This window comes from Tenebrio molitor, chromosome 2 (genome assembly GCF_963966145.1).
Source record: "Tenebrio molitor chromosome 2, icTenMoli1.1, whole genome shotgun sequence".
Taxonomy (NCBI): domain Eukaryota; kingdom Metazoa; phylum Arthropoda; class Insecta; order Coleoptera; family Tenebrionidae; genus Tenebrio; species Tenebrio molitor.
In genome coordinates, this window is record NC_091047.1 from 22215316 (window position 1) to 22241319 (window position 26004).

Genomic DNA, 26004 nt, shown 5'->3' on the forward strand with positions numbered 1-26004 from the left:
TCACATTTGTACAATGTTTTTTTCTAAATAAGTACTTACGTAAAGAAAATAATTTATATTTCTCTTTCTTGTTTAAACTTAAACAAAAGCGTCTCGATCTTCTTTTTATCAAAAAAATACATATGCCTAAAATGGGACTGGAGGGAAATAATTGTTTCAAAGAACAAAACAGTGTAATAATTATCAAGCAGTGAGGTGGAGCAAGATCGGATGTTTGGATGGAGGGTCGAAGGGAGAAATCGCGAAAATATCCAATCAATAAATTCGGTCTGGATGCCGTGCCCCCTTTATAATAATATAGGAATAGTTTTAAAAGAATTATCAATACTTCCCTTTTACAAAAATAATAATACTGATAATACATAATACGTAATTTGCACCAATAGTTTGTGCACTAAAATGAAGTGAATTTGGTTCTTCCAAAAATATTTTTATTCCCCCCTTGCAGTTATGCATTTGATGGACCCAACACAGAAAACACAAATTCCACTCTTTCTGAGTTAGTTGAAAAACAAGATTATTTTCATTTTGAGCTACAAAAACAAATCACATGGTGCCAGCTCCGGACTATTAAGCGGACGTTTTAAAAATTTTGCTCTTGAAGCCTTCAAAACATTTGTTGTTGCCCAGATGAAGATTTCATTATTTTCACTCAGTGTTGTTTGATTTTTTTTTTTTTGACGAGCAGCACAAACAAACACCTAGTACTACTTCATATAAACATTAATCAAATTAGTAAATTCACGAAAATTTCAACACGAATTCGGAGGCAATTTGTTCCCACCTTATGCAAATAGAGCGATCAACCCAAGACCACACACACATCTGCTACCATATTGAAATTTTGTAGATCCGAGTGACATTCAAGAGTTAATTAACTAAACAGTTTCGAGGAAATTTACGCGACCGATAAACAATTTAGATATCAACTCCGAAAAAATGTGAAAAATCGAATTCCGATCAAAATGAAGTGGCACTCTCTTAACCAAATCAGTTTTTTTCCCGAGCATTTCTTTCGCCCAAACTGATTTATTCACGCTTGCACATTTCAACACAAATTAAATTAAACACACCAAGTTCAAATCTGTAGTGCAAATACGTGTCTCAATGATTTGTTACTCTACTGTGTGCACAGTTAATATTTACAGCGTGTGCAAATTGGAATATTCTCAACAGCAACAGTGGTAACAGTGGTAATTGTGAGAAGTTCCAGCGGCGACGAGATCATTTGTCCCACTTGAGCCCTCGACGCCGCTGTTAAAATGTGAGGCGCCACCAAAATTTGACTCCAAAGGCGACGAGAGTTGGGATATCAAGTTTTATCTGTAATAAAATTGTTCCAGGAGTTTTGTTTTGACCGCCTCCAATAACCAGCAAAAAATTGTGTGTTTTTAATGAATAAATTTGAATACATCGGTGTCCCAAGCAAAATGCCTATGCAAATAACATTTTTAGCATTGTTGTTAGCAGCTGATAAAATTGTTTAGACAACTTGACATAACAAGCGTGAAAATAAATTACATAACTTCGGCAACCGTGCTAAGGTTACGTCTTTAATATAATTATCAGATGAAAAAAGTTGAGTTTATCCCTAAAAAAACCCCGTCCTCATTTACATTCACTTAACATACATGTGTCAAGCTAATAGTAACAAGTGTTGAACACGACCACCTATCACTAAACCTTTTACGGCACTGTGACTCCTGACAGATAAAAACCAAATCGTTTTGATTCAGACTGTTGTTCAGTCAAAGTGCCAATCTAGTTCCACTCAGACGTATTTGTTTGCACTAGTTTTTCTCTTTGATCCTTAATTAAAGAAGTACAAACAAACCGCCCAACAGAAATTTCCATATCTTCGCAGGAATTTTGATGGGTCCCAAGTTTACGAGGCGCGCGCATTTAGAATACATACGGCAAAATTATACCATATTTGTGCTGCCCAGAGAAATTCCCTTATCGGGCTCTTTTACGATCAGATAAAACGAGAGGTGTGATAAGGGCCCCAAAAAAGGTCCGGCCGTAAATAGCCCAATGTCATGTGTCACATTGAGGAATTAATTGTGGAATTATTGGCCGGATTTATAGCTCGAACAAATCCAAACACATAAACCGCATTAATGCTTGCTTCTAAATGTTTTATAGTTGTATTTGATATTGGTGTGTGTGTACATTAACCAGCCCCACGGGGCTTGGTTGCTCTTATTATTTATTAGCACTTCAAGTCCTCGCTGTCCGAACGACATAAATGTAGACGAGTGTGAGGCGATCTTGCTTCTCAAAGATTAATGCGACTAATTAAAATGTTGTCGGTGGAAATTATGGTGGGCAATAGTGGAAGCGCAACTGCTCTCATAAATCTATCTGTTACGTAAAATGAACAAATTAAATAAATCAATTAACAATCAACAACCACCGAATATTTAAGTCAACAGCTGGAATGGGTGCGTGTTCTACCGCACACATAGATGCAGTGTAATTTATGGACTTGTAACTGCATTGTTTTTGGTTAACCAGTTTTATTTGCAAAAAAACTTCTTTGCCTAAATTTTGGACATATTCAGTGTAGGCAAATTCAAATAATTTAAGCTTCATCCTTATCGTTCGTCGTTTTGAAGACAGAAAACCCTATTACACTTATTCAGTAGATTTTACGTTAGTTTGTTTAAATAGTAATTTGTGTATCAAGGCAAAAAAGTGCATCTTTTTCGTTCAAGTCCGAGTTTTCTGCCCGAGGCGCAGCCGAGACTTACAAACAGGCGACCGCACGCACGACAAAGCAAAAGACATCATTGGAAAAATTACAAATTTATTTTAGAAATATGTAGATACATTTATTACTGTAGTACGTATTTTTTTTATCAGCTTGCCAACTAGAAATTTACTACATATTTGCAACACAATTACTTATTTTACATTCATTTATGGTGATAGGACAATTATCGGTTTTGTCGGTCTCGTTATTAACTTACTAAACAGACCAACAGATGGCGCCACAATCAGCGTCCGAAAAAGAGTTACTTTTCGTCCGCTTGTGAGTACGTAAAATTACCGTTTTCATTAAGGGTGCCTAAAAAGACCGTTTTTGAAAGAAATTTTGATTAGGCGCAACATTTGAATATGAACGTGAAAAGATTTTAAAAATTCTATTTGCTGTCACCGGTCATTGAGAAAGCACAGAATTGAATTGTAGAGCTTGGAAAAATCTAAAAATACACATTTTTGTAAAGACAAAAATGCATTTACAAAAACAAAATATGTATAAATAAAAAAAATAAGTTTTTGATTTTAATAATTTTCACATTTTTGTAATGTTTTCAATTAATTTTCTGTCAAATCTCAAATTTTTTACCTCCGAATGACAATTTGAAGGTGATTTTTCAATTCTGTTTGATTTATATTGAAAAATTTAAAAGATATATCAGTAAACACTTAACATAAAAAATTATGTTTAACAGGTTAGGACATGGAAGAAGACATTATTCCAGACACACATGACAGATCTGTGGCTCCTGAATATTTGATAAGCTGATCAAAGCTTGTCGAAGATTTGGACAGGTAATCATGGGTGTATGTGCCTCATAAATATTAATCAGGAGATCATTCAGCAAACAACAGAGCCCAATTAGGAACCCCACATTATGGACATGCACAAACTTTACAATTCTACTTGCACTGACAACAGAAGATAAAAAGTGAGTTTAAATGAGGGATGAGTGTTCGTAAACGAGACAAAATAACATACTGGGTGCCCCAATGTCAACTAATGTTAGAAAATAATGAGAAAAATAATACAAAAATTCTATACCTTTTAAATTTGAAGATATGGGGGCTCAAAAGGTGCAGCTTTGATCTCATTTTTAAAAAGTTTGACATTTGTTATTTCATAAAAATCTGCAAAAGTGCAAAATAAAATATTTCGTCAGCCGAAAAGTCTAATACAAATGTCGTACGGTAGATATTTTACAGAGCTCCAACTAATAAGGCACTCGGCTTCGACTCGTGCCTGAAACCTAGTTTTCGCGTTGTAAAATACTCCTAACGTAATCTAATGTAAATAACTAACATCGTAGTGTGCTTTGTAAATTTTAACCTTATGGTCCTACTGGACCTACACTACTAGGTTCTAGATTACTATAACACCAATTTACTTCGCCTTGTTTTTCACAATACAAGGTGTTTCTGAAATACGTGTGTTAATTTTAACTGGTAATAGAACTCGTCAAAAGGAACAACTTTTCTATCTACCATTTTGCCGAAAAACGATTTTAATTCCAAAAAAAATTGGAGAGATTTTTCACTAAAATAGCCCTACGCCACTAAATACTGCAATGGCTAATTGAGATCAGCGCTAATATGAAAAAAACATCCATTTTCATCCAGAAAACGTGTTTTAACGCCGAAATCGAAATCCAAATAAATCTACCCGTATAGCAAAAAATCCACTTCGTAAGAATCTGGTTGTTTCACGTTTTTAGGTAGCTTAGTTTTGGAGATATGAACGGTTTTCTAGTTTTTTAAGCCATTCCGCAACGTTTTTCGCCAAAATGGCAGAGAGAAAAGTTGTTTCTTTTAATGAGTTCTATTACCAGTTAAAATTAAGGCACTTATTTCAGAAACAGCCTGTATATGACAAAAATCATTGAAAGAAAAAAATTGTAGGTAAAAGAAAACGTTCTGTTCCATTCTAATACCTTAGTTTCTATCTCAGTTCAGTAAAATTACAAAATACATATACCCTCATTAGAGGGTAGTTTTCTACCTAAACGCAGGTTTTCCTTTATATTAAATTGCCTACGATTTTATCTCCTTCACCTAATTCCAATTTCCGATCGAGTAATTTTTTAGTCTGTCAAAGGTCTCGGCCTAATCGATAAAAGAAGCAAATAATTTCCTTTCCGTCTCACAACAAAGCCATTAAATTGAGTGTAGCTTGTTTCAATTAGTAGTTAGCACAAGATTAAACAAAAACACCGCCAGCTTATCTCTACCCACATAAGTCAACTGACAAGGGGACAAAACAAGGGTTGATCATTTTGTATCCAGGTAAACCTCCACAATTTCTCCCAATTATTCACGTCCCAGGTAAATTGAATCCACCTTTGTAATGCGACCAAAAACACAACTATCCATGCGGACCATCACTTTCCTAATGACAAAAAATTCCATCAAAGTACCACAGAATCACAAACTGTTCCTCTTTGGTGTCCCACGTTGCGTAAAGAATCAATTTTTGAAATCTCGACCTTCTCAGTCAATAAACATAAACAGTGCACCGTTTGATTGCAATTCCAGTGATAAAACTCGCCGCTGCTTCATTATCTGCCCTATTAATTTCCCGTTTTCCGAAATGAGGTAATCCTTTACGGTGCCTATAAATAGAGCAATGGTTCCACTTCATAATTGAGATTTGAACATTGACCCCGCATTTTTCACTTATTTTAATTACATCGTCCAGACAAACGTTTCGGTAGGCTCTAACGGTTAACTGTTATTGCTTTATAATAGAATTTGAGACAATTAATTTACAGCGGTGATCTTCGGTTTGTCCTTCCGGACGGAGCGTCGCTCCTCGGTCCATTCTTGAGGCGAACACGTCCAAATCACACTCTGCATAGTTACGATCGCGATTTAAAAAAATGCCAATGCGTACAGCTCAAGTTCTATTTTTAGTGGACGATATTTCCAAACGGCGAACGACATTTAATGGGAGGAACTGGAAGGTTTTAATATTGACTCCGGTGGCGTCACAACGTGGGCGCCTCCTATAACAACAAATTAAACTATTTTTTATTGCAGGAACAGTTCGGCACAATGTTGTCCGACTGGAACTAGTCCAAAACATTTATTGTGTAAATTAGACAACTAAATACTAATTAGTCTACATTATGGAGAAATAAATTGGCTATTAAATAACCGATTCGTTTCCATCTCTAATGAGTCTTTAGCACTAATAATTTATCTTTAGACGGCAATGCTTCAGAGGGGGCAATGGGCAGGAGTCGTTCTCGTCTAAAAAAAAACCCGATGAAACTGAACCACAAATTAGAATCTGTTCATTTTTGTTGCTTACAGTTCAAGGTCATTATTCATAGATTTTTTTTTATATTTTACGAGAGCAATGTATTTTTAATTATCTACCATACTAGAGAATATTATGTTTTAATTAGATTAATTAAGCAAAAAACGCCAGATTCTAAATTATCTACATCTTCATTTGTCAAGCTCACCATCCCAAATTTCTTCAGTTAATGTCGGTCATTTCAGAATTGTTGTGACACGCGAAAGCATTGATTTGTATCGTCACAGAATTCTTCACGATAGACTTAAATCTTATCCAGTGTCAAAACTGCAAAATATGCAGTAGAATAATAAGAGTTGACTATTTTTTCGAAATTTTTTATTATTATTATTTGTCGCAGTGATAGACTGTATGTAATAGGAGAATAATGTGCTAAACACCGATGTCATCAAGTAGGAAAGGTGAAAAAAATGTTATGTTCAATGAGAACGCTTTCACCCTGAAGAGCTTTGAACAATAAAGTAGAAAATACCTTTTCCAAGGACGCCAAATCTTTTGTTTTTAAATAATAATGGTTCTACATTGGAGTTAATGTATGTTCAACCGCCTTTGTAAATTAAGGTTATGGACACGTTATTTAGATTAAGTGTCAAATATTTTTGTTGACCTATCATTGACTACTAGTGATAAAAATGTGTCCGTTAATGGTTACTAATCATATCAATGAACACAAAGAAAATATATGGATTCAATTAAATAGATTATCACAGTTATTGCATTATTCAAATTCTATTAAAAGCAGTCCATCAAACGGATAGAAAAAGAAAAAGTTCTGCAGAATCTGAAAATTTCTTGCACTAATCCAGTCTAGAGAGAAAGTGTGGCGCCTGGCGTTTGTGGACAACTTGGTAATTGTGGCAAGGGTGAACGAGAAATGAAAGAGAACCTGGGAAAGTATGTGAGGCAGAAAAAGCTGAAAGTGAATATTGAGAAGACGAAAATAATGGTGTTCAATAAGAGAATGAGGAAGACTGAAGAGAATGAGTGGAACTGCGAGGACGGAAAATAAAACAAGTAAACGACAATAAAACGTTCAAATATTTGGGTTACCCATTCAATGAAAGAGCCACGGACAAGGCACATATCAGAGAGATAATGAGGAAAGCAAATAAGGTAGTGGGATGTTTTAGGGAATAGGAGAGAGAAAGTGGGGAGGTGATTTTAGGAGGAGAATGATGATGTTTGAGAGCATGATAGAGAGTATATTGATGTAGGTGCGGGGCAGAGATTTGGGAACAAGAAGGAATAAGAAGAGGTAGAGAAAGTGCAAGAAAAATATTTGACAGAGGTGCTAGGAGTGGACAGAGAAACGCCAGGTTTACATAGTGAGGGAAGAATGTAAGAGGAAAAGGCTGAGAGTGAAAGCGGGAAAGAGAACGCCAAAGTTTGAAGACAAAATCGATGGAAGGGAAAAGTGCAGGATACTAACCGAAAACTGGAAAGAAATGAGAACAATACGGAGAAGAAACAGAGGGAGAGAGAAATACTATCAGAGAAACGGGTATGCCAGTGAAGAAATGGAAAGATTAGGAGCAAAAGGAGGTAGCTCGGTGGCCGCATGGCTGTCGGAGACAGTGCTCCGAGGTCGCGGTCCCGGCGCCAGTGGGTTCGAATCCCACCGAAGGGGAGGCTTTTTTCGAAGGAAGGAACCTCCGCCGGGCCATGGATGTGTGTATGTCTATCAGGGGCTGACGTTAGGGTGGTGGAAGGAAGAGCGACGTCAGCAGGGTTCGAATCCCAGGCCGGATGGGCCTCCCTCCCATGGATGTTGTGTGTTGTTGTATTCGTGTTGTGTCGTCCAGAAAGAGGAGAAGAGAAAAGGTGGGCGTGGGTGGTCGGGGAGCCCCGCCGCACTACAGGAAAAAATGAGAAAAACAAGCCGACCGTAAAGGTACCTGATAGGAAAGGGGAAAGGCTAAAAAAAAATATATTAGGAGCAAAAGGAAGATAGATAAATGTTGAACTGAGTAAAAGGGACAAAGACACAGACAAAGAGAGAGAAGGGGAGAAAGGAACGGGAAGAAATTACTAAATGAAGACGGCAGGGAGATAAGATGGATGAAAGAGATGTGAAAGAGGAGGGAAAGGATAGAAAAAGATAGAAAAGAAAGGCGTGGAGGATAGGGGAAAAATGTTAATTTTTGTGTTCGTTATCTGGAATCCGAAAGCCCGGAGGACAAATAAAGCAATAAAGCGTAGAATTTACGTAAGTATCATATTACATTAATTTAAAACGGCACGAGGTGTAAAATGTCACTTTTCCACTGATTTACCGTGTAAAACTGTAGTTTGCTACCTTTTTAATGTCTCCGAATTACTTCGGCAACGTTTTAAACTTCAATAAGTTCTACTTCGTATCACGACAGTAGACCTGCTATCTCCTAAGAATTATTGATAGAATTGAGAACTTGAAAAGGGTGTTGCTGTCCACACCCCTTCCTTACCGCTTCCGATGTTACCGTCGCTTTAATAAAATATCTCAATTAAAATTGACGTTAAATGATTTTATCTGAAACAATTTTTTTATCAGTGCCATTACTTCTAATTTATTTACTCTCCGTGACCGCCGTAAATTACCGTTTTCTCGTGACTTCAACACGTCCAACGGAGGTAACATCGTAATTGTTTTAAATGGGCTTTCTCGATAGGTCAATAGAAATTAATGTGATTTATGGGCAAGGTGTATTTGCGTTATTATTATAAATCTGTTCCTGTTATGAATGAGAGACTCGAAAGACATGACTAGAAGAATAATGTTGCTCGGAGCGAAGACGAAGAGGTCATCTATAAAAAAAAATACAAAACAACATTAAAATATTATTATCTATAATGATGACATTGTAAGGCAGATCAGACTCAATTCAAGTGCATTTCCTATTACGATCGATGATGCGACTACGTTATCGCTTCCTTCGATTATTTACCAGTTGCGATTATGTAATTCTTGAATTACGATTCTGAGAATTGCTCAACGCACATTTGCTTTCATTATTATTTATCGTTTCATAATGTTTGAAGGATCGTTTATGATCACGGCAATTAAAACGATTTTTTCGGCCTGGTTCCTCATCAGTCATAATAAAAGGCAAATTTAATATTTTATTGACATAATAGAGTTAAAGGGAGCCGTATTAAGTTCTAAAGACGAGACAGCTGGGTCAGAGGTCTCGTAGACCCAACAAAAATCGCCAGTCTAGACGGGCGACTAAATACTGGCCCAGTCTATAAACAACCATGACGAAAACTGACTCCAGTCGATTTGATTAAACAACAAAACAGTCTCTTACATCAGTTCTCTTTGTTTTATTAAATTTCTTCCGGTTTAGGCGTTCCATAATTCGATTGCCGAATTTAAGAAGAGCTTTTTCCCCAACGCAAAACAACAATGGCGCAGCACGAGCTACGTTTTATGTCCTTGTAAGGGGCAAAAATACAAGTAATTAAATTACTGCAGCAAGAGCCTGTTCAGCAGCCATAAACATGAAGAATGGCGGTCAATAGAGAAATTGAGATAATGAATTATTTGTACGTAGGGATTAATTTCCAGAATGGTATTTTCGGGAAGGATAGCGAACTAGGTTAAAATCTGATAGTTACAATACCAAGAGCATCAGGAGTAGTTTCGCTAAAGCGAAATGAAAAGATTTTATCAATCTCTTTCTTCTCCTTAACTTGGTCGGATAGGTTAAGATTTAGTTATTGAATGTTTTACACTGTGCATGATCGTAAAAGGTAAAAAAATAATAAACTACACTAAGCTCCAAAAAATTTTTCTGTAAAAAATTTTGCAGTGAAATGCCATCTAGTCCTTTCAAAAGTATGTATGTATACTATATGTAGTACATTTTATCCCAAAAAACAGGAAAAAGAAAAAATTAAAAATATGACAAGCAAGGGACTTGGTACACTTGCATCCACGAGTAATTAACATTTAAAAATCCGTTAAGTACCTACCGGGAGACTTCGATTGCGACAAATGTAGTGGGTTGGCACTCCCGAATAATTGATACGCCTAGCCATTTGTCAAAGAGTTGTCTGTTGATTCGCTTTTTAGGTTAAGATTGTAGAAATAAATAATGGCAATTTGACAGTCAACTGTACTAACATAAAATCGCAAATGTGTTGCCAACCGAACAAAAATAATTTCAATCATTAAAAGTCACACGGTAGTTTCGTGACTAGTATTGATGAAATTTTGTTCTAATCGCTAATGGTGGAAATGTGAAATAAGCCACCTACAGGACAAAAACTTTTAGTAAAAACTGTATTTGCAGGGGACTTTTTCGCTTACCAACTGCAAAAACAAACATTTTCCGTTCTTCAATACATAATATGCAGATGTGGATCATGTTTTGTTAATGTTATGTAATTGTTTAAGAATTTCGGTTTACTTTTTATTTTTATTTTTTCTCTTGTCATATATTTGTTAATTTCTAAAGTTAAATTAATTTATTATTTTGTATGTTTAATATTTAAGTTACGTAAGTACCTATTGTCCTGTAGTTTGTTTTTCTCTTGGACCATAAAGGAGTATTATTATTATTATATTATCTTAGCAACGCTGCATGTGATTATAATTTATTGTTCATCGTCATTATTTAAATTTAAATCTATTAGCGGGTTTACGAAGGAAAATGATTTTTTTATTCAATTGGAAAATATCGAATCAAATACGGTTTCTAAAGGAATGAACAAAGAAAACCAAAATATGGCATCGAAGTAAATTTAGAAAATGTTGGAGTTAATAATAACTCAAGATAACCGTTAATTGCCAATAACTCGAAGAAAATTGTTCATTATCCGTTTACACCAATCCATCAAAAATTTATTTCACCAAGCATAAAATTTATTATCTTATTTATTATCAACGGTTTAAGTGGAGAACTGAAAATTTGCCGGCATTTTCCAAAATGTCGGACAAAGCGCAAGGTTAATCTTAGGGAATTTTTAATATGCGGCAATCCCTTTCTTATTTTGATCTTTACAAACTGACATTTAGCTCAATTTGTTCTACACAATTAAATTTGAAACATATTCTTACATTCAGAATTTGTCTTTGATTGCCATCTCTATAAGACCTTTAACAGTAATTTATGCAACAAGTGCATAAAGTAGTACTTTTTCCACGAATGGGAAGTTTCAGACAATCCCATAAGTAAAAAAAAAAATAATTTTATGCATGAGTTCCATACAATATTTTTACTAAGACTGTCTGCAATGAGAAAAAATCACCATCATAACACAAAATTTGACATTTCTAAAGCAAAAACCTTAAGACAACTACAGTCGTTTTCAATATATCCTTATGATTTGGTTATGCCAATGCATGTTCAAAGTGAAATAATATTCCGGAGTGAAATAATAGTACCTAATAACAAATTATTCACACCTTGTATTGAGTGTTTTTTTTTCCACCTCGTAGTAGGCGTTGAAGAATCGATTGTGAACCACTCGTGTAAAACGTAAGATTTAAACAGCTGATCCGTAATCCGTAACCTGTATAGTGCATTCATAAACTCGCAGACTCATCAACGCCCACTATGAGGTGAAAAAAAAAACTACCCGATATTTTTTTGACTTTTTTCATTATTACCATAAACAGTATAACTATACTCTATAAGGAGTGAAATAGTCTTTATCTTACAGGTGGAGTTTTTGAGCTACCTTAGACCATTGTTTTCGGTGACGGAAGTAAGTCAAATTTTAATCACAAGTGAGATAAAGTACACACTAGTGTGTAAATTTGACAGCTGGCATTTAACTTGACATAAATTACTCACAAGGGACTAAATTTGACAGCTGTCATTTTACTTGAATGAAACTTCATTTCGTGGATTTTTTGCAATAGTTGCACCTGTGAGATAAAACGTCGTAATACTTAAAAGAAATGTTTCTGATTTCCTGTCCTACCTAATTTTTGTTAAACATTATTTTTCACATTTACAACTCATATAACATTATTAACTGAATTATGCATGATTAAGATGTAATAACAATTAAACCCTACCAAGAAACATAATTTATTACTTCCGTTAAAAAACATATTCTACCGTTTACTCAAAATTAAAAAGTATATTAATCAGGAACGCTCTTCTATGCTCTACAGAGTATAATAAAAATTCTCATCACGTGTTAAAGTCAATCCACTAAATTCCTAACGCGTTATGAATATTTTTTCGGCTTGTCTTCGCTTGGAAAACAAATAAATATTCTTATGTCTTGCTTGGCGATAACTATTAAAAAGCATGTACACATGTTATCCAGTAAAAATAGATAATTGAAATTTACTACAATTAAGGTCAAGAAGTTTTTTCAATAGATTAAAAATAGCTGTCTCTTTAATTTAGTAAATAACAATTTGTTCCATTATAGACTTAAGATTATTAATGTCCATGGTGACACATTTTCTGAAAGGTTATCAACTGTAATTGATTTTATTTTACTTTAATGTACTTTAAACACCGAGAAAAAATTTAATAATCTTGTTCTTATTCTAAAAATATGACGCTTTAATTCTGAACCTATTTTGCACATCGTTGTTAATTATGCGTACGTCATCTTCACTGCATTTTGTTTCAATTAAATAATGTAACTTTGTTTCAGGAAGTTGCAAAAGTCTGGATGCATCAGGTTTGAATTTCTTGCTGGCCAGTCTGTTACGATAGATTTTCCAAGTTGTTTCTGCGATATTCTTGTCTTTTTACTGTGTGGAACTCAAAATCGCATCCGAGACCATAATGGTTTTCTTATCTACAACACCTGACGGCATTTCCTATTTCGCAGAGAACACATGAAGCTCCTGTTGGGTCACAATTTTAACACGTACGTGGGGGGATTTAATTTCACGTAAAAAAATTTAACAAAATACCCTCGTAAAAATTTTACACATTTATTAATCGCTTCGAAATACAAAATATAGTCACGTTCGCACGTTCCGGGCCACTGCATTTAGTCATTTTATGAATTGTTATTTTACGATTTCCTATTTGTTTTTGACAGGTTGAAAACACTTATCACGTTCGTTTGATTGACAGGAAAATGGGCTACTTCCTACAGGTTATTACAGGACGAACGTTACGCCGTGTAAGAATTTTCCACATTCAGATTACTCACTTTATTTATTGACCACAAAAATACTTTCTTCACAACATCGTACGAATAAAAATAAAAATACCTGCGACGATGAGTCAAGGTGTAATACAAGCTTCTTCTGTTTTTTACATTTAAAAATACATACATACAAATCCCAAATAATATACAGGGTATCTATAAATGATTGTCGGGTCAAGTCAGCTTTCGAAAAAAATATTCTTGTGTCGCCATTTTTAACTTTTAGTAGGACAACTCTCTTCTCATCTGTTGGAATTTTCTTTGTACCTTCTACGGTCGAAACAAAATCTTCGGTGTACAGATCGTTGGGACACTCTGTATATTTGTATATACAATGAAGTTCACAACAAGACTCCAGACATATTTAGTAAAAATTTTCATACTTAAATCAGCAAATTTCGACGAAGATGATAATGACTTACTGAACACAATCAGTAAAGGTTTAGATAACGTGGCACTAAAGTGAAGAAATGTAATGGGAATGCATTACCAGGACCATTATCATTCTTATCTAATGAGGTTAATTTTCCAAACACATTATTTAGAAAGATATCAATAAAATGTAATTTTTTTTATAATTTTTGTCTATGTGTTTCTCTGTTTGAATCCACTTAACTCAAAAACTAACACATCGATTTTCTTCCTTCAACGTTTGGTAAAAAAAGAAAAGTACTAATTGCGTTCTACACTTGGTTTCATCACAACATGAGGTCAGCAAACTGCGCAGTAACGATAAATCTGTGTCGACAATATGTGGTGTAGTAAGCTCTCCTCACCCATTTCTATTTCGTTGAATTTAATTTAACCAATGCGGTCGTGTCACCTCACAGAAATGACATTTTAATCTCTTTATGGTCTAAGGTACGATTAGTTGCCAGATTACTTCTAATCTCTTAATTGCTTTAAATTTTGAATGTGCTATCAATCTGATATTGAGGTTACATTCCTAAACACTTTCATTGAGCGCGTTAACTGTCAATGCAAAAATTTAGAATATTGGGCGATTCAAAATGATTGTGGCCAAGTATGGCAACTATGTACGAAAATTTATGTGGCAATTGTGTGGGTAGGATAGAGGTGACATTTCTTTGACAGTTCATAGGCGTGCAATTTTGAAAGTTGTCAAATCAATGTGCAATCATGGCCAGCTCCATTAAACCTATGATAATAATAATAATCATAAGTTTAATGGAGCTGGCCATAGTGCAATTGAATTTAAAAAATCAAATGCACGCGTATGAAATGTCATACATACAAATATCGGGCGTTCAAATGAAATCCCGGGCTAAGTAGCCGTTGAAAAAATTAAACCGTTTAGAACAGTGTAAAGTTTGAATTTCCCGCCGTTTGACACGAATGACATTTGTTAATTGAACATGTTTGTTTTCAGCAAAGGGTGCCCTTAGATATTTGCTTCGAGAATAGGAATCGTTACGTTATTCTATTTTTGATGTAAAACATTGCAAAGAAAGAAAAAAAGAAAACATTTTTGGCTCTAAATTTTAGGTTAGCTGTCAACATGCTCCAATTAATCTACGCTTTAAAAAGCACAACAATTGACGATTTCCAACACCTTCCCAGCCCAGGATTTCATTTGAACGTGCGATATGAACCCTACCCCATTCACATAGTTGCCATACTTGACCACAATCATTTTGAATCATCCAATACGTACCACAGTAGCCTTCAAAGGGTTAATTAATACAGGCGAGCAAAGTCACAGGCGCACAAGCTAATGACAAATAAAATTGCTCATTTACTATAAAGGATGCAACAAATAAATCCAACAAAACTCAATTACTAATCGGAAATGATGGTCTAGCGATACAGCCGGTGGTTATTTATTTGTATATAAACAATAGATAGATTGGATTTACGCCCGTGCCGTAAAATCGGTCGTTAATGATCCATGGTAATGCTAAACCACAATAACTGTTCCCCCAAACGACTTATTACGTGTTGATAAACCCGTTTCACACCGGCGCCTTAAAAATCGAGATAAATAAAATATTACAAGTTAATTTCGTGGTCGACACCGAAAAAAACGAGTCACGCCCACGTCAACTCGTACAAATTTTCAACCACGACCTAACAATATGATAAAAACATTATTCCGGGCTCGCATCCGTAATTAATGAAGCCTCTCTGTAGCTAGTTCGACACTGAAATATCACCGAACTCAGTTCGAACCAGCCGAAACTCCGGTGCTGACAGACCGAATGAAAAAGTCGGTGCGAATGTTGTAATTTGTATAAGCAGCACGCGTTCGACAAAAAATAATGTTTGGTGTTGTGTTTCACTGGGATGAACAGAAGAGCATCGTCCATTTTTTACCAGAACGAACGTGCCGGTACTAATTAGGTTTATTGTCCGATTTCTGGGATCATTCAATTTGGCCTAGTTGAAAGTGTTTGCGTTTTCTAATTTTACGCTGGCAAATTTATTTTTATTGGGGGATAATGGGCCCGTCGATAAGGTTGGAAAAACACCTTCGGCCCATTATTCGCAACACCAGCTGTCTCGCCTACTCTTCCGGTACTTTGTAAACAAGGATTTGGAACCCATTGAAGTTGTAAATTCACGTCACGGAGGCTCTGTGAAATATGAGTCGTTTCCTTCAATGTTGCGCCTTGTTTCATTCACAAAAATTCCAACACATTGCACATTGTTGATTCTTGTTAACTTTGATACTCGATGATCGATTGTTGCTTCTCTGTGTGTACCGGAAAACTCCAACATGATTGGCCTACACTATTTTTAAATCGGTTTTGACCGCCGTTGTGTTCTAGTTCTTTCGTGGGATGATAACAATGTAGTACCAATGTCACCTATTTTCTTTGTGTTGATCTCGTTTCATTTCCCAGATTACAAACTAGTATTCGTTTGATGACGTCAGTTACGACTTACCAACTATAAATAAAAATATTTACTGGACTTACGAAGGACGCCGAAAATACACGTGGAGCAAATTTTCTATTGCCACATCACAAGAAGACCATTCAATGAGAAATTAACGTACATTATTGGATAATGTCACGAATAATATTAGGTAAGGTATGTACCAGATCTTGATGTTAGGCTTTGAAATCAATTTTGACCCAAAAAATTATTACAAATATTACGAAAGAGTGAACAAGCGATTTTGGCTTACGAAGAGTTACATATTCTGAATTAGGTACTATTGCTTGGCTTATCAATTTTAGATTTACTGAAACTGTACTTTTTAAATATAATTTGCCAACGAACTCTTGTTTTCAAATATGACTTTTGCAATAAAACAATTTGTAACAATTATTGTTGAACGAATAAAAATCACCAGGTGATTTTCAAAACATTTTTACCTTCATTTCGGATTTTCTGTTATTATGTAATTAATTTGTGTTGATACTGTTGGCAGAAAAGTTCGTGGGTTTAATTTGGTCCTTTGTGTTTATAAGCAATGGAAATTTACTTGCACGAGAATTATAAAACAGTCATAAAATTAAATGAAAACCTATAAACTCCAAACTAAAATAGATTTGAGATCTGGTAAGAATCTTAAATTATGATTATTAAGTAATATCGATATTTGAATGTGCGTGAACCATAAAATTGGATCTCCAAACAAGTTGATGCATAAAATTCGTATTTTCGAAAATGATTTCAAAAATATAAAATTATGTGGGGCGTACGTGTTATGATTTACAAAATAGAATGAGTACCAATTTTTTGGATACCATCTGGAATGTTCTTTGGTTCATATTCCTTCTATTCAAAAAAAAAAAAAGTTAATTTTTACAAAAATTCATTTGATCTACTTTGAGCATGTTTTGAAAAAAAATAATTTCCAATCAGATTTTGCAAGATTTTTTTAAATTTGGTTCCTCCGATAGTATGTATGTATGTATGTGTGTAGACGTTGTCGTTAACGGATTAACCAAACTTCAGGTTTGAGATAATAGATTTTTTAATTTATTTCAAGTACACATTATTCACTCTATTGCATAATTGTTCCTTGTATTGTACTAACTACTTCATCAAAAATCTCTCAAGTGATGCTTGTTGTCAATACAAGATATTGAGACTGAGCAATAACTCTTGATAACTATGTATTCCGAGTAATCTTCCTGGAAACATTACTTTGAGGAAATATGCTTTTTAGATATGTAATTATAAAAATGATTTCAAGGAACTACATAAAGTATAGTCGGTAATTGTTCACTTTAACTACTTCTGGAATTTTCGCGTTTTTTCTGGCTAGACCATTCCCACCATTCAAACCTTGTGCAAATGCCTTTTTTTTTCTCTCGTTGTGTTTCAGGGTCGCGTCAAGGTCGCGCCAATGTCTTAGTATAACTAAAGGGTAAGGAAAATTCATTTGCACAAGGTTTGAATTGCGGGAAACGATCTAGGAGGACGCCCTGAGGCTGTCTAGCCAGAAAAAACGCGAAAATTCCAGAAGTAGTTAAAGTGAACAATGACCGTATAGTCTTTGCCAAAACCAAATAACCACCAACACTGCATTCTATCCAAAAAATCAACCCGCAACGTTGTGTACTCAGATTTGATTGGTCCTAGCATTCTACAGTAATATCAAAATTGCCATTATATATTTAGTGTAATTTTGTTTTCATCAACTTAATTCAACAGGTGGTGGTTATTTGGGTTTGGCACGGCCTATAGAGTGATTAGTAATATTATTGTTTTTACTGGTCTTACTTTAAGTAAGAATTTTTCAGACTTCGATAATTTTTAAATAATTCAAAATTCAACATGCAAAAACATTTCAAACTTTCCCTATACAGGGTGTTTTCGAAGTTGAGGTGTTCCTTTTAACATGTGATAGTATGCGTTGTTCTAAAGAGTTTTAGCCAAAATCACCTTACTAAAATGTGTACGGCATTAAAGATACAATGAGTTAATTTTTTTGAAATTTTTGAAACCGGTCCTGCTCAAATTGGCGCTGATTTGTTAGAAATTAGAATTGACAAAAAAAATCAAATTAGCATGGACGTTAATCAAAAATACTGTCAGAGTTGTCACCTAATTAGTCGGAATTGCTTTATCATTACGAAAATAATGAGCCCACGGATATGTTGCTAATGTATATGGGCAATGTTATCACGTTTTCAAAATGCAGCTGCGGCGTCCAGAGAGTACGCAGAGCGACTCAAAATTTTAGAAAACCATAAAAATATACAATAAATTATCTCCGTTAATACAAACGTTTTACTAAGAAGATTTAGGCTAAAATTCTTAAGAACAATGTATAGTACCTTGTGTTACAAGGAACTCCTCAACTTCGAAAACACCCTGTATAAATGAGTTTGATTATCTTAATTTTTATATTTTCAACGAAATTTTCATAAATATGTACATTAATGTGCAAAAATTTATAAAACCACCGCCTTAAAAAAATTCTAATCTAACATGAAGTACATAATGCGAATTTGTTGGGAGATTTTTTTCTCATTAAAACCAATATCCATTACAAGCAGAATGCTTATCACAAGAAAATTGTGCCACATGGATCACTTTATGATAGGCAAATTATTTTCGGAATATAAACGTACTGGCAAATAACAACAAGAAATTGATTTAAAAAATTACAATCGTTATTGTATGTACATATATAAAAAAAATTACAAACCATAAAACTGCTCGTATTTACCAAACACTTCACGTGAAGCAGAATTGATTTCACTTTTATGCGCAATATTATGCATTCACGATAATACTACTTGCAACATTTTTGTTTGATCTCCTTTTTACGTGTTTTCTTCTTTCTTTCTTCCTTCTTCTTCTACCCCTGTATTGCTTTAGTTTCGAAATAGATACAGGGTATTTCACGAGTGATAATGAGCCCGGCGGAATTGAAAATGCAACCCACAATACATTTCCAAATGTATGAAAACAGACATATAGCGAATGTAATAAAAATACTTCTGCCGTTGCGCGTTTATGCAGACAATAAACATTTTCTCCAAAACTCTTCGTTTTTACACAATTTCATTTAACCAAGCGAATGACGTTTATGTCAAAATTGACTAAACTGCACAGTTAACCGTGTTTTATGGTTTTTAAATCAAAAAACAAATATCCATGTTAATTTTGGAAATGTAATGTGGGTTGCATTTTTAATTCCATTGGGCTCATTATCACGCCTGAAATACCCTGCATAGGTTAGCCGTAAACAGTGTCATATTTACTGATGAAAACAATTTAAAAGAAAAGCCAACGTGAAGATGTGACTGGATATTTTCTGGCATTTTGTTTTTCCAGCACTGATTGTGGCCCCTCTAATGATTCGGTCGCTGCGACCGACTTTAAAACTCGTCCACACTTAATAAAAGTGTGAAATCATGAATTTTCAGTTCGTTGAACAGCCACATGTGCCCCATTTTACGGCTTCAATAATGCATTGTGCCAATAAAATTGATATGATAATAACTGTGGTTGCATTATGATACTTTAATGGGTGTCTGTACCGGAGCCCGGCTTGAATTATAATTTTAAATTAATTGAGCCCCGTCTCGAAATAATAACAATGGCCCAACTAGGACTGAATCGTTTTATTAATTACCTCTAGTCAAAACACATTAGCACCTAGTCCAGACAGTTCCTTTTTGTTTAAGATTTATGTGTGGCCACTCTATTTGACACTCTCTTATTATCGGATGATTGCATGATTTATAGTCAGCCACAATCTAAAATGCAGTCGTACATACAATTCATTTCAGCCTCTCTGACAACAATAGGAAAGAGCGACTTTTTTTCACCGAGCCGGTCCAAGGACTAATTATTTTCGAAACGGGCGAGTGTAGATGGCACATGATTGAGTTGAAGATGGGTCCATGTAAAGAATCCCTCCCCAACAATGGAAACGACGTGACTTACGAAAACGTTTCCGCCTTTTATGCACCATCAAAGGGGGCCAAATGAACGGAATCGGCGATCCGGTGCGCGATAGCGTGTTTTGTAAACACATAAGACTTTTTGCTGAAAGCAAGAACATCATCAAATTTCCCGAGATGCGATTTTCCGGCCTGGAAAAGCGAAATAACATAAAACTTATTTCGACTGGACCGTTTTTATCGCCCCACTTAAACTTGAATATCGTATAAAAAATGTGTTTGTATAAATTGAAGTGGTCTGTTAGGAAGTGACGATCTTTCACAAAACCGCGCCATAAAAGCATAATTGCGTTAATAAAATGTACAATCTAAACACGTCAGTATGATCGAAATGAGCGATGTCGGGAGGCGATGTTGAGATAAGACGGCATTTATTATCAAAGTCAACAGAGGAATAATAAAATTTTGTAAATATTTTTTTCGACTTTACGAATTCTACGCATTCCACGACCACGGCGAACAAATTTATTACAGAAATTTCGACGATCCCAAAATATTAATGGTGTTGGGTCTTCATAAAACCATCGATTAGCCTTAAATGGGGAAAACTGACAAAATGGCTTGGAATGTGTGAGCGCCGTACAGTAAATATGCTGATGTTGAACTGTGATATGTCTTAGATCTTGTCTGTTAATATTACCCTAGGATATGATAATTATTGGGTACTGCAGGTTTTCTATTGGACTTGTCTTACACGTCGCTCTCCACACCACAGCAACTTGGGAAAATTGTAGTGCCACACGATCCCACCGAACAATGCTCAATTGAAATTAGACTTATCACGCAATTGGCAGTTCTTTGTGATGGAACAGCGCCGATGCTCGAAATGTTGCAATAAATTGCTTCGAACAAGAATTATCTAGAAACGTTTACGAGTCAAGACTCTATTATGGATTTTGCTAATCAGCTAATATTTACTCTCTAGTCAGTGCCAAGGTTCTTGGTCTTTTTTACGATATTGAAGCTTACGCAACGTTAATAAAATAAAATTTGTTATTTCTCACTAAAACAAACCCTAAAAAAACAACAAAATACTCCTTTACATTAAATTGAAATGTTGAAAACCAATTGAAGAAATTACGTTTGCTCAAAAATAAAATCAGAAGTTATCAAGATTTCAATTTGGTCATAATTGGCACAAAGGGATGTTTATTTTTAATTTCTCATTTTATCTTCTTTACTCTTGAGATTAGATTTACCACATTAAAAAACACACTCAATAAAATATAAATTGAACTCGTTCTATCATTCTTAATGGAGACAATACTACTCCCCAGAATGTTCTTCGACACAACGTTATTGATTTGTTAACATCATTCCAAAAATGATGATGAAAATAATTCCAATAGTCCTTTTAAAAACCACAACTTTAAAAAATCTAAATTTGTTCAACATCCTTGGAATGGAAAATATTCTTTGAGGATAATAATAGAAGGGCATGGACGAAACAACATTCTCTATTTTATTTTCAAAGATATTTCAAACCGACGTCACTTTGAAATAGCAAAAATCCCAAAAGCATAATTTATGTGGTAGCAAATGAATTTTATTACACTGCTAAATAAACTAGGCAAAAATGAATAGGGAATTCAACAATTTCTCTTGGAAAGCAAAATAATTGCCTCAATCCTCCCACGTATTCTTAAACACAAGATAAATTTAAAATCTTACAAGTACTTGAAACATTACATTTAATGTGTAGATTAATAACGGGTGACTATTAAAATTTTCACTTGGAGTTGGCTTTGAACGAGTTTTTATTTTTCTGTTACTTTAGACACACGCAAGAACGAACGACAAATGTCAGTCAGTACAATTGAAACATAACCAAATTAAGAGAAGAAATATTTATTGAAATGTCAAACTTGTCAGTGTCTAAGGTGCAACGGAAAACAAAGAATGATCCATAGCCAACCCTAAGTGAAAATTTTCCGTTATATTTGTAACACATTTCATTACAAATTTTAAACGGTATTTATAAAAAATTCAAAAAAGGAAAAATTCCCTATTCATTTTTGCCTAGTTTATGTTTGAAAACATCTAAACGCTCATAGTTAAATGCAATTACTGTTGACAATGTTTAAAAAAAATACTTTTGAAATTCTTTTCAAAATCACTGATTTTATGATTTTTATAAATCTCAAACACCTCACCAATTATTTCAAAACTTTCCTCCCAGCTCAGGTCAACGAAACGCCACAACTTTTTAAATGAGAAGGAAGTTAAGGGTGTTGTCGACGTTTTCAGTTTTCATTTACAGATTTTTCACTGGTTTATCGCTCCGTCTTCGCGCAGATATTTCCAAGGTCACAGCCCATGAGAGAATCCAATACCTCTAGTAATAATAATAATGATCATCATACAATCACTGGACTTTAGCAACGGATAGCACGATCAATGTTTGGATGGGTGGCCGCCGGTGGACCCGTCTTTTGTTGCTTCATAGCTACATTACTTGATTTCAGTGTTGTTTGTAATCCGTAATATAGCATGAGGACACTTGGATGTCGTGTAAAAAGTGGGCGTATAGCAAAATAAATGATAATATAAAAATACTACTTTCAAAGGAATCATCATTACTTGCGGCCTCGATACTGTGCCCTTTTATGATAGGTCTTTATTAATGAAAAAATAAAATACAATGAGGCCAAGTCTAGCCACTTAACCTCATACAAAATATGTAAACCAAAAGACGAAAAGAAAATGTTGGAGAAAATTATAAAAATTAAATAAAACGCTTACAAAAGCTTACAATTGCAAATTATAAACACGTAAAATGTGTCATTGTCCCCTCTTAGTTAATAAAACGAAAAAAATATATTTATACAAAGTGAATTTAATGCTGTAAGTAATAAACAAGGAAAGCATCAATCTGCATGTGTCGGAAGACTCATTTATGCCTATAAGAATGCCAGTAAAGTCCACAATAAGGAAAAATTCTGTCATACCGCTGTCACCATAAATACCTTCGTAATACCGGATGCTTAATAAATTTTAAACGTGCCTACTTCATCAAGTTATGACTAGGAATTTGGACACGGTTATATTCCACATTAATGTATATTACTGATGGTTCCACGTCCCAAAATTTATTTCTTGTCATCGAACTCCTCACTGTGTAAACACCAATTCCAACTCTTCCACACGTCGTGATGACTAGATATTTATACGACACGTCTGCTACTGTTCGAGCTTTTACAAGTGTAAAATTACCTAGAAATTTTAATTGACCTTATACATTCTAGGGTCATTCCGCCAAAACCGCAACCGACAGAGACGCTCAAAATTTAATTGAAAACCAATTTGAAAAATTAACAACCCGATAGTATAAATAAAGTGCGGTTTCAAAGAGGAAGCAGCGCTGCGTTAAAGCTTTTACATTAATGTAACCGGCGACATGTAAATAACGAGGTTACAAGATTACATGAATCACTGGGCGCAGATCGTGCGACTCCTCCTCACTCCACGAGAAAATTTCAAATTCTTACTTTCAGTGTTTACTCTCGGCAATTTCTCCAAAGCAATTTTGAAATACAAACGAGAGTCAAAGAGAATTTGAATAACAATGTCTTCCATGACAACAATAAATTTTAAACATTGTGCAATAAAGCGATAATAGCTCGTGGAGCACAAAAGAAACGTCTTTCGAACCCGTAACTCACTCTGCACACAACAACTTTGTCCAAAATTTATTGTAAATAAACACGTAACTAAATACCAGACAGACAACGCAACAACTGTAATATATGGTGTCAGGAAGAGATCATTTTTCTCAATGTTGAGACATTATTAATAATAAATCTGACAGCTCCCGACCAATAACTTGTGTTACATTCACTCATCACTCAAGGTTAGTCAAATTGAAAATTTGGAAAAAATTTAATTTATCAAGCCGGGTCAAATCCAATAAATCTAGATCGCATTAAGAATCAATCAGAACGCGCTTTGATTGATGATGGTGCTAATTAATTGGCTAAAAGCGGAATTGTGACGCAAAATTTGTTGCGTGATGAATTAACATCTATTAATAATTATTATTATTGACACATCACGAACATTTTACGACGATCTGTCAGACATACACAAAAATTATTCAAATCCGAAATTTTTCAATGCCTCAATACAAATAAATTACGCAAATAATGGCAATTGTACATTTACTCACAAAAAGATATTTTGTTCTTTGCTAACTTAATAAAATATATTTTGTAATGTTAGCAACTTATTAGTCGATGCAAATGATTAAATAAGATTTAAATATGTACAGAAAACGTACGTATGTATTTTATTTACAACAATTACGAATATTATTAACGTTGACATTCGAATCTCTCTGGAACTGGTTAAACGTGACAACACTGTAACAAAGCTTGACAGCTATCTACACAAATGTCATGTGCATAGTTTGAGGTTAGTTGTGATCACCTTACGTTGTTGTAAAGCCGCTACATCTCTCATATTACCTCATTATCTCTAAATAAAAACAACATCAAGAAGAAGCCTTACGTGACTGTATTGTAGAAAATTTCGGCTACGGAGTCGTTTCATTTGCTCAGATGACTCCAGAGTTGCCACATTTCTACAATCTGTCAATTGGCGCGCCGTGTATGAATTAATTAATTCCTATACAACGGTGTAATGAAGACAAAAACCATACTGTGAAAATTAAAATTGTAATAACTCATGGCTTAGTAAATTTATTTGAATTTTTTGTTGGCACGTCAAAAATACGAAAAGAAATTTTTATGAATTTTGTAATATTTTTGGACTGGTTCGATTTTCGGCGAGTGAGAAAGTAATAAAACTGAAAAATAGAATAGAACTACCTACGTCAATCTGTCACTGTTTAAATCTCAGCTGTCAAACAAAGCGCGCAAAAAAATAAAATTAGAACGACTTCGATAAGTGTTTCTCACTGGGTTTTAATTCCCAACAGTGACAAACCAGATGACAAAGTCGAGAGTGGGGCCTGCGCTGCGGAACAACCACTTATCAAAACATTTGATGTGACAATTTAATAAAATCAAATAGGAACCGGTGCCAAGTCGAATTTAGAAGGAAAAGTAAATGTTAAGTGGAATTGCGAATTTTTGTTTCCATTCGTATCATTTCAGGATAAATTCTTCACTGGAACAATGTAAACAGGTCATGTTTTAAAATTAACCGAAGCGTGCCTCCTTGAGGCCGGATTCTCATTCTCGTCTGAAAAAGCTCCGAATTTCAGCGTTGCAGAATTCGGCAGAATCGGGCGAAAGGAGCGAGTCGTCCGTTTCTGACCGCCCGAAATGTCCCATTCGAATTAATGAAACCGTTAATTGATCGCGTTTTAACATAATCGACTGGTTCGGCGCACTCACCTGAGGATAACAGCAGGAACGTGCATCCTGACGGCAGAAATGGACGAAAACGGAGCACAACACTACATATCACCGTACACATTCGAAAAATCCCGCCATCGCACTAGGCCCCCGTCATCGTCCTGCACCGGCACAAAATCGTCCTGAAGTCCTGTCACGTGTGAAATTTGGACCACCGCAGCCTGTCCGGTCTGCTTAACAGCGCGAAGAGCGAAAAGGAACTAAACGTGTGTTGTATAGCAGTAGACGATACGGACTTGGTCTGTTATGTCCAATCAGATTCCATTTCGACATGTGCCCAAACCTAGTGCAGTTCGGTCGAGGATATTGTTTTAAATGGAACAATGAGCTTTTATTGCCAAAGTTTAGTGGCTGGAACGACCCAAGAAAATTGCCATTCAAATTAATTTTTAGGAACGGACACGTGGCGCTCGTGAATTATTGGGACCTCACAGCGACGATACCATAAATTAGCGGGACTGGTTCCAGTTTTTTACACACTCGTACAGGAAATTCGCGCTAATCGACGGAGAAAATACCGATGTGTAAGAGCGTTTTCGGG

General features: G+C 34.9%; 1 protein-coding gene across 1 annotated transcript in view; it reads right to left on the reverse strand.

Annotated features, from left to right (window-relative positions):
* LOC138124386 (thrombospondin type-1 domain-containing protein 4-like) overlaps window positions 1-25676 on the reverse strand; it is a 193482-nt gene extending 167806 nt beyond the window's left edge. Inside the window, exon 1 of the mRNA XM_069039413.1 lies at window positions 25443-25676. Coding sequence (XP_068895514.1) covers window positions 25443-25468 — 26 coding nt within the window. The 5' untranslated portion in view covers window positions 25469-25676. The remainder of the gene's footprint in view (window positions 1-25442) is intronic.
* Between the last annotated feature and the right edge of the window lie 328 nt (window positions 25677-26004).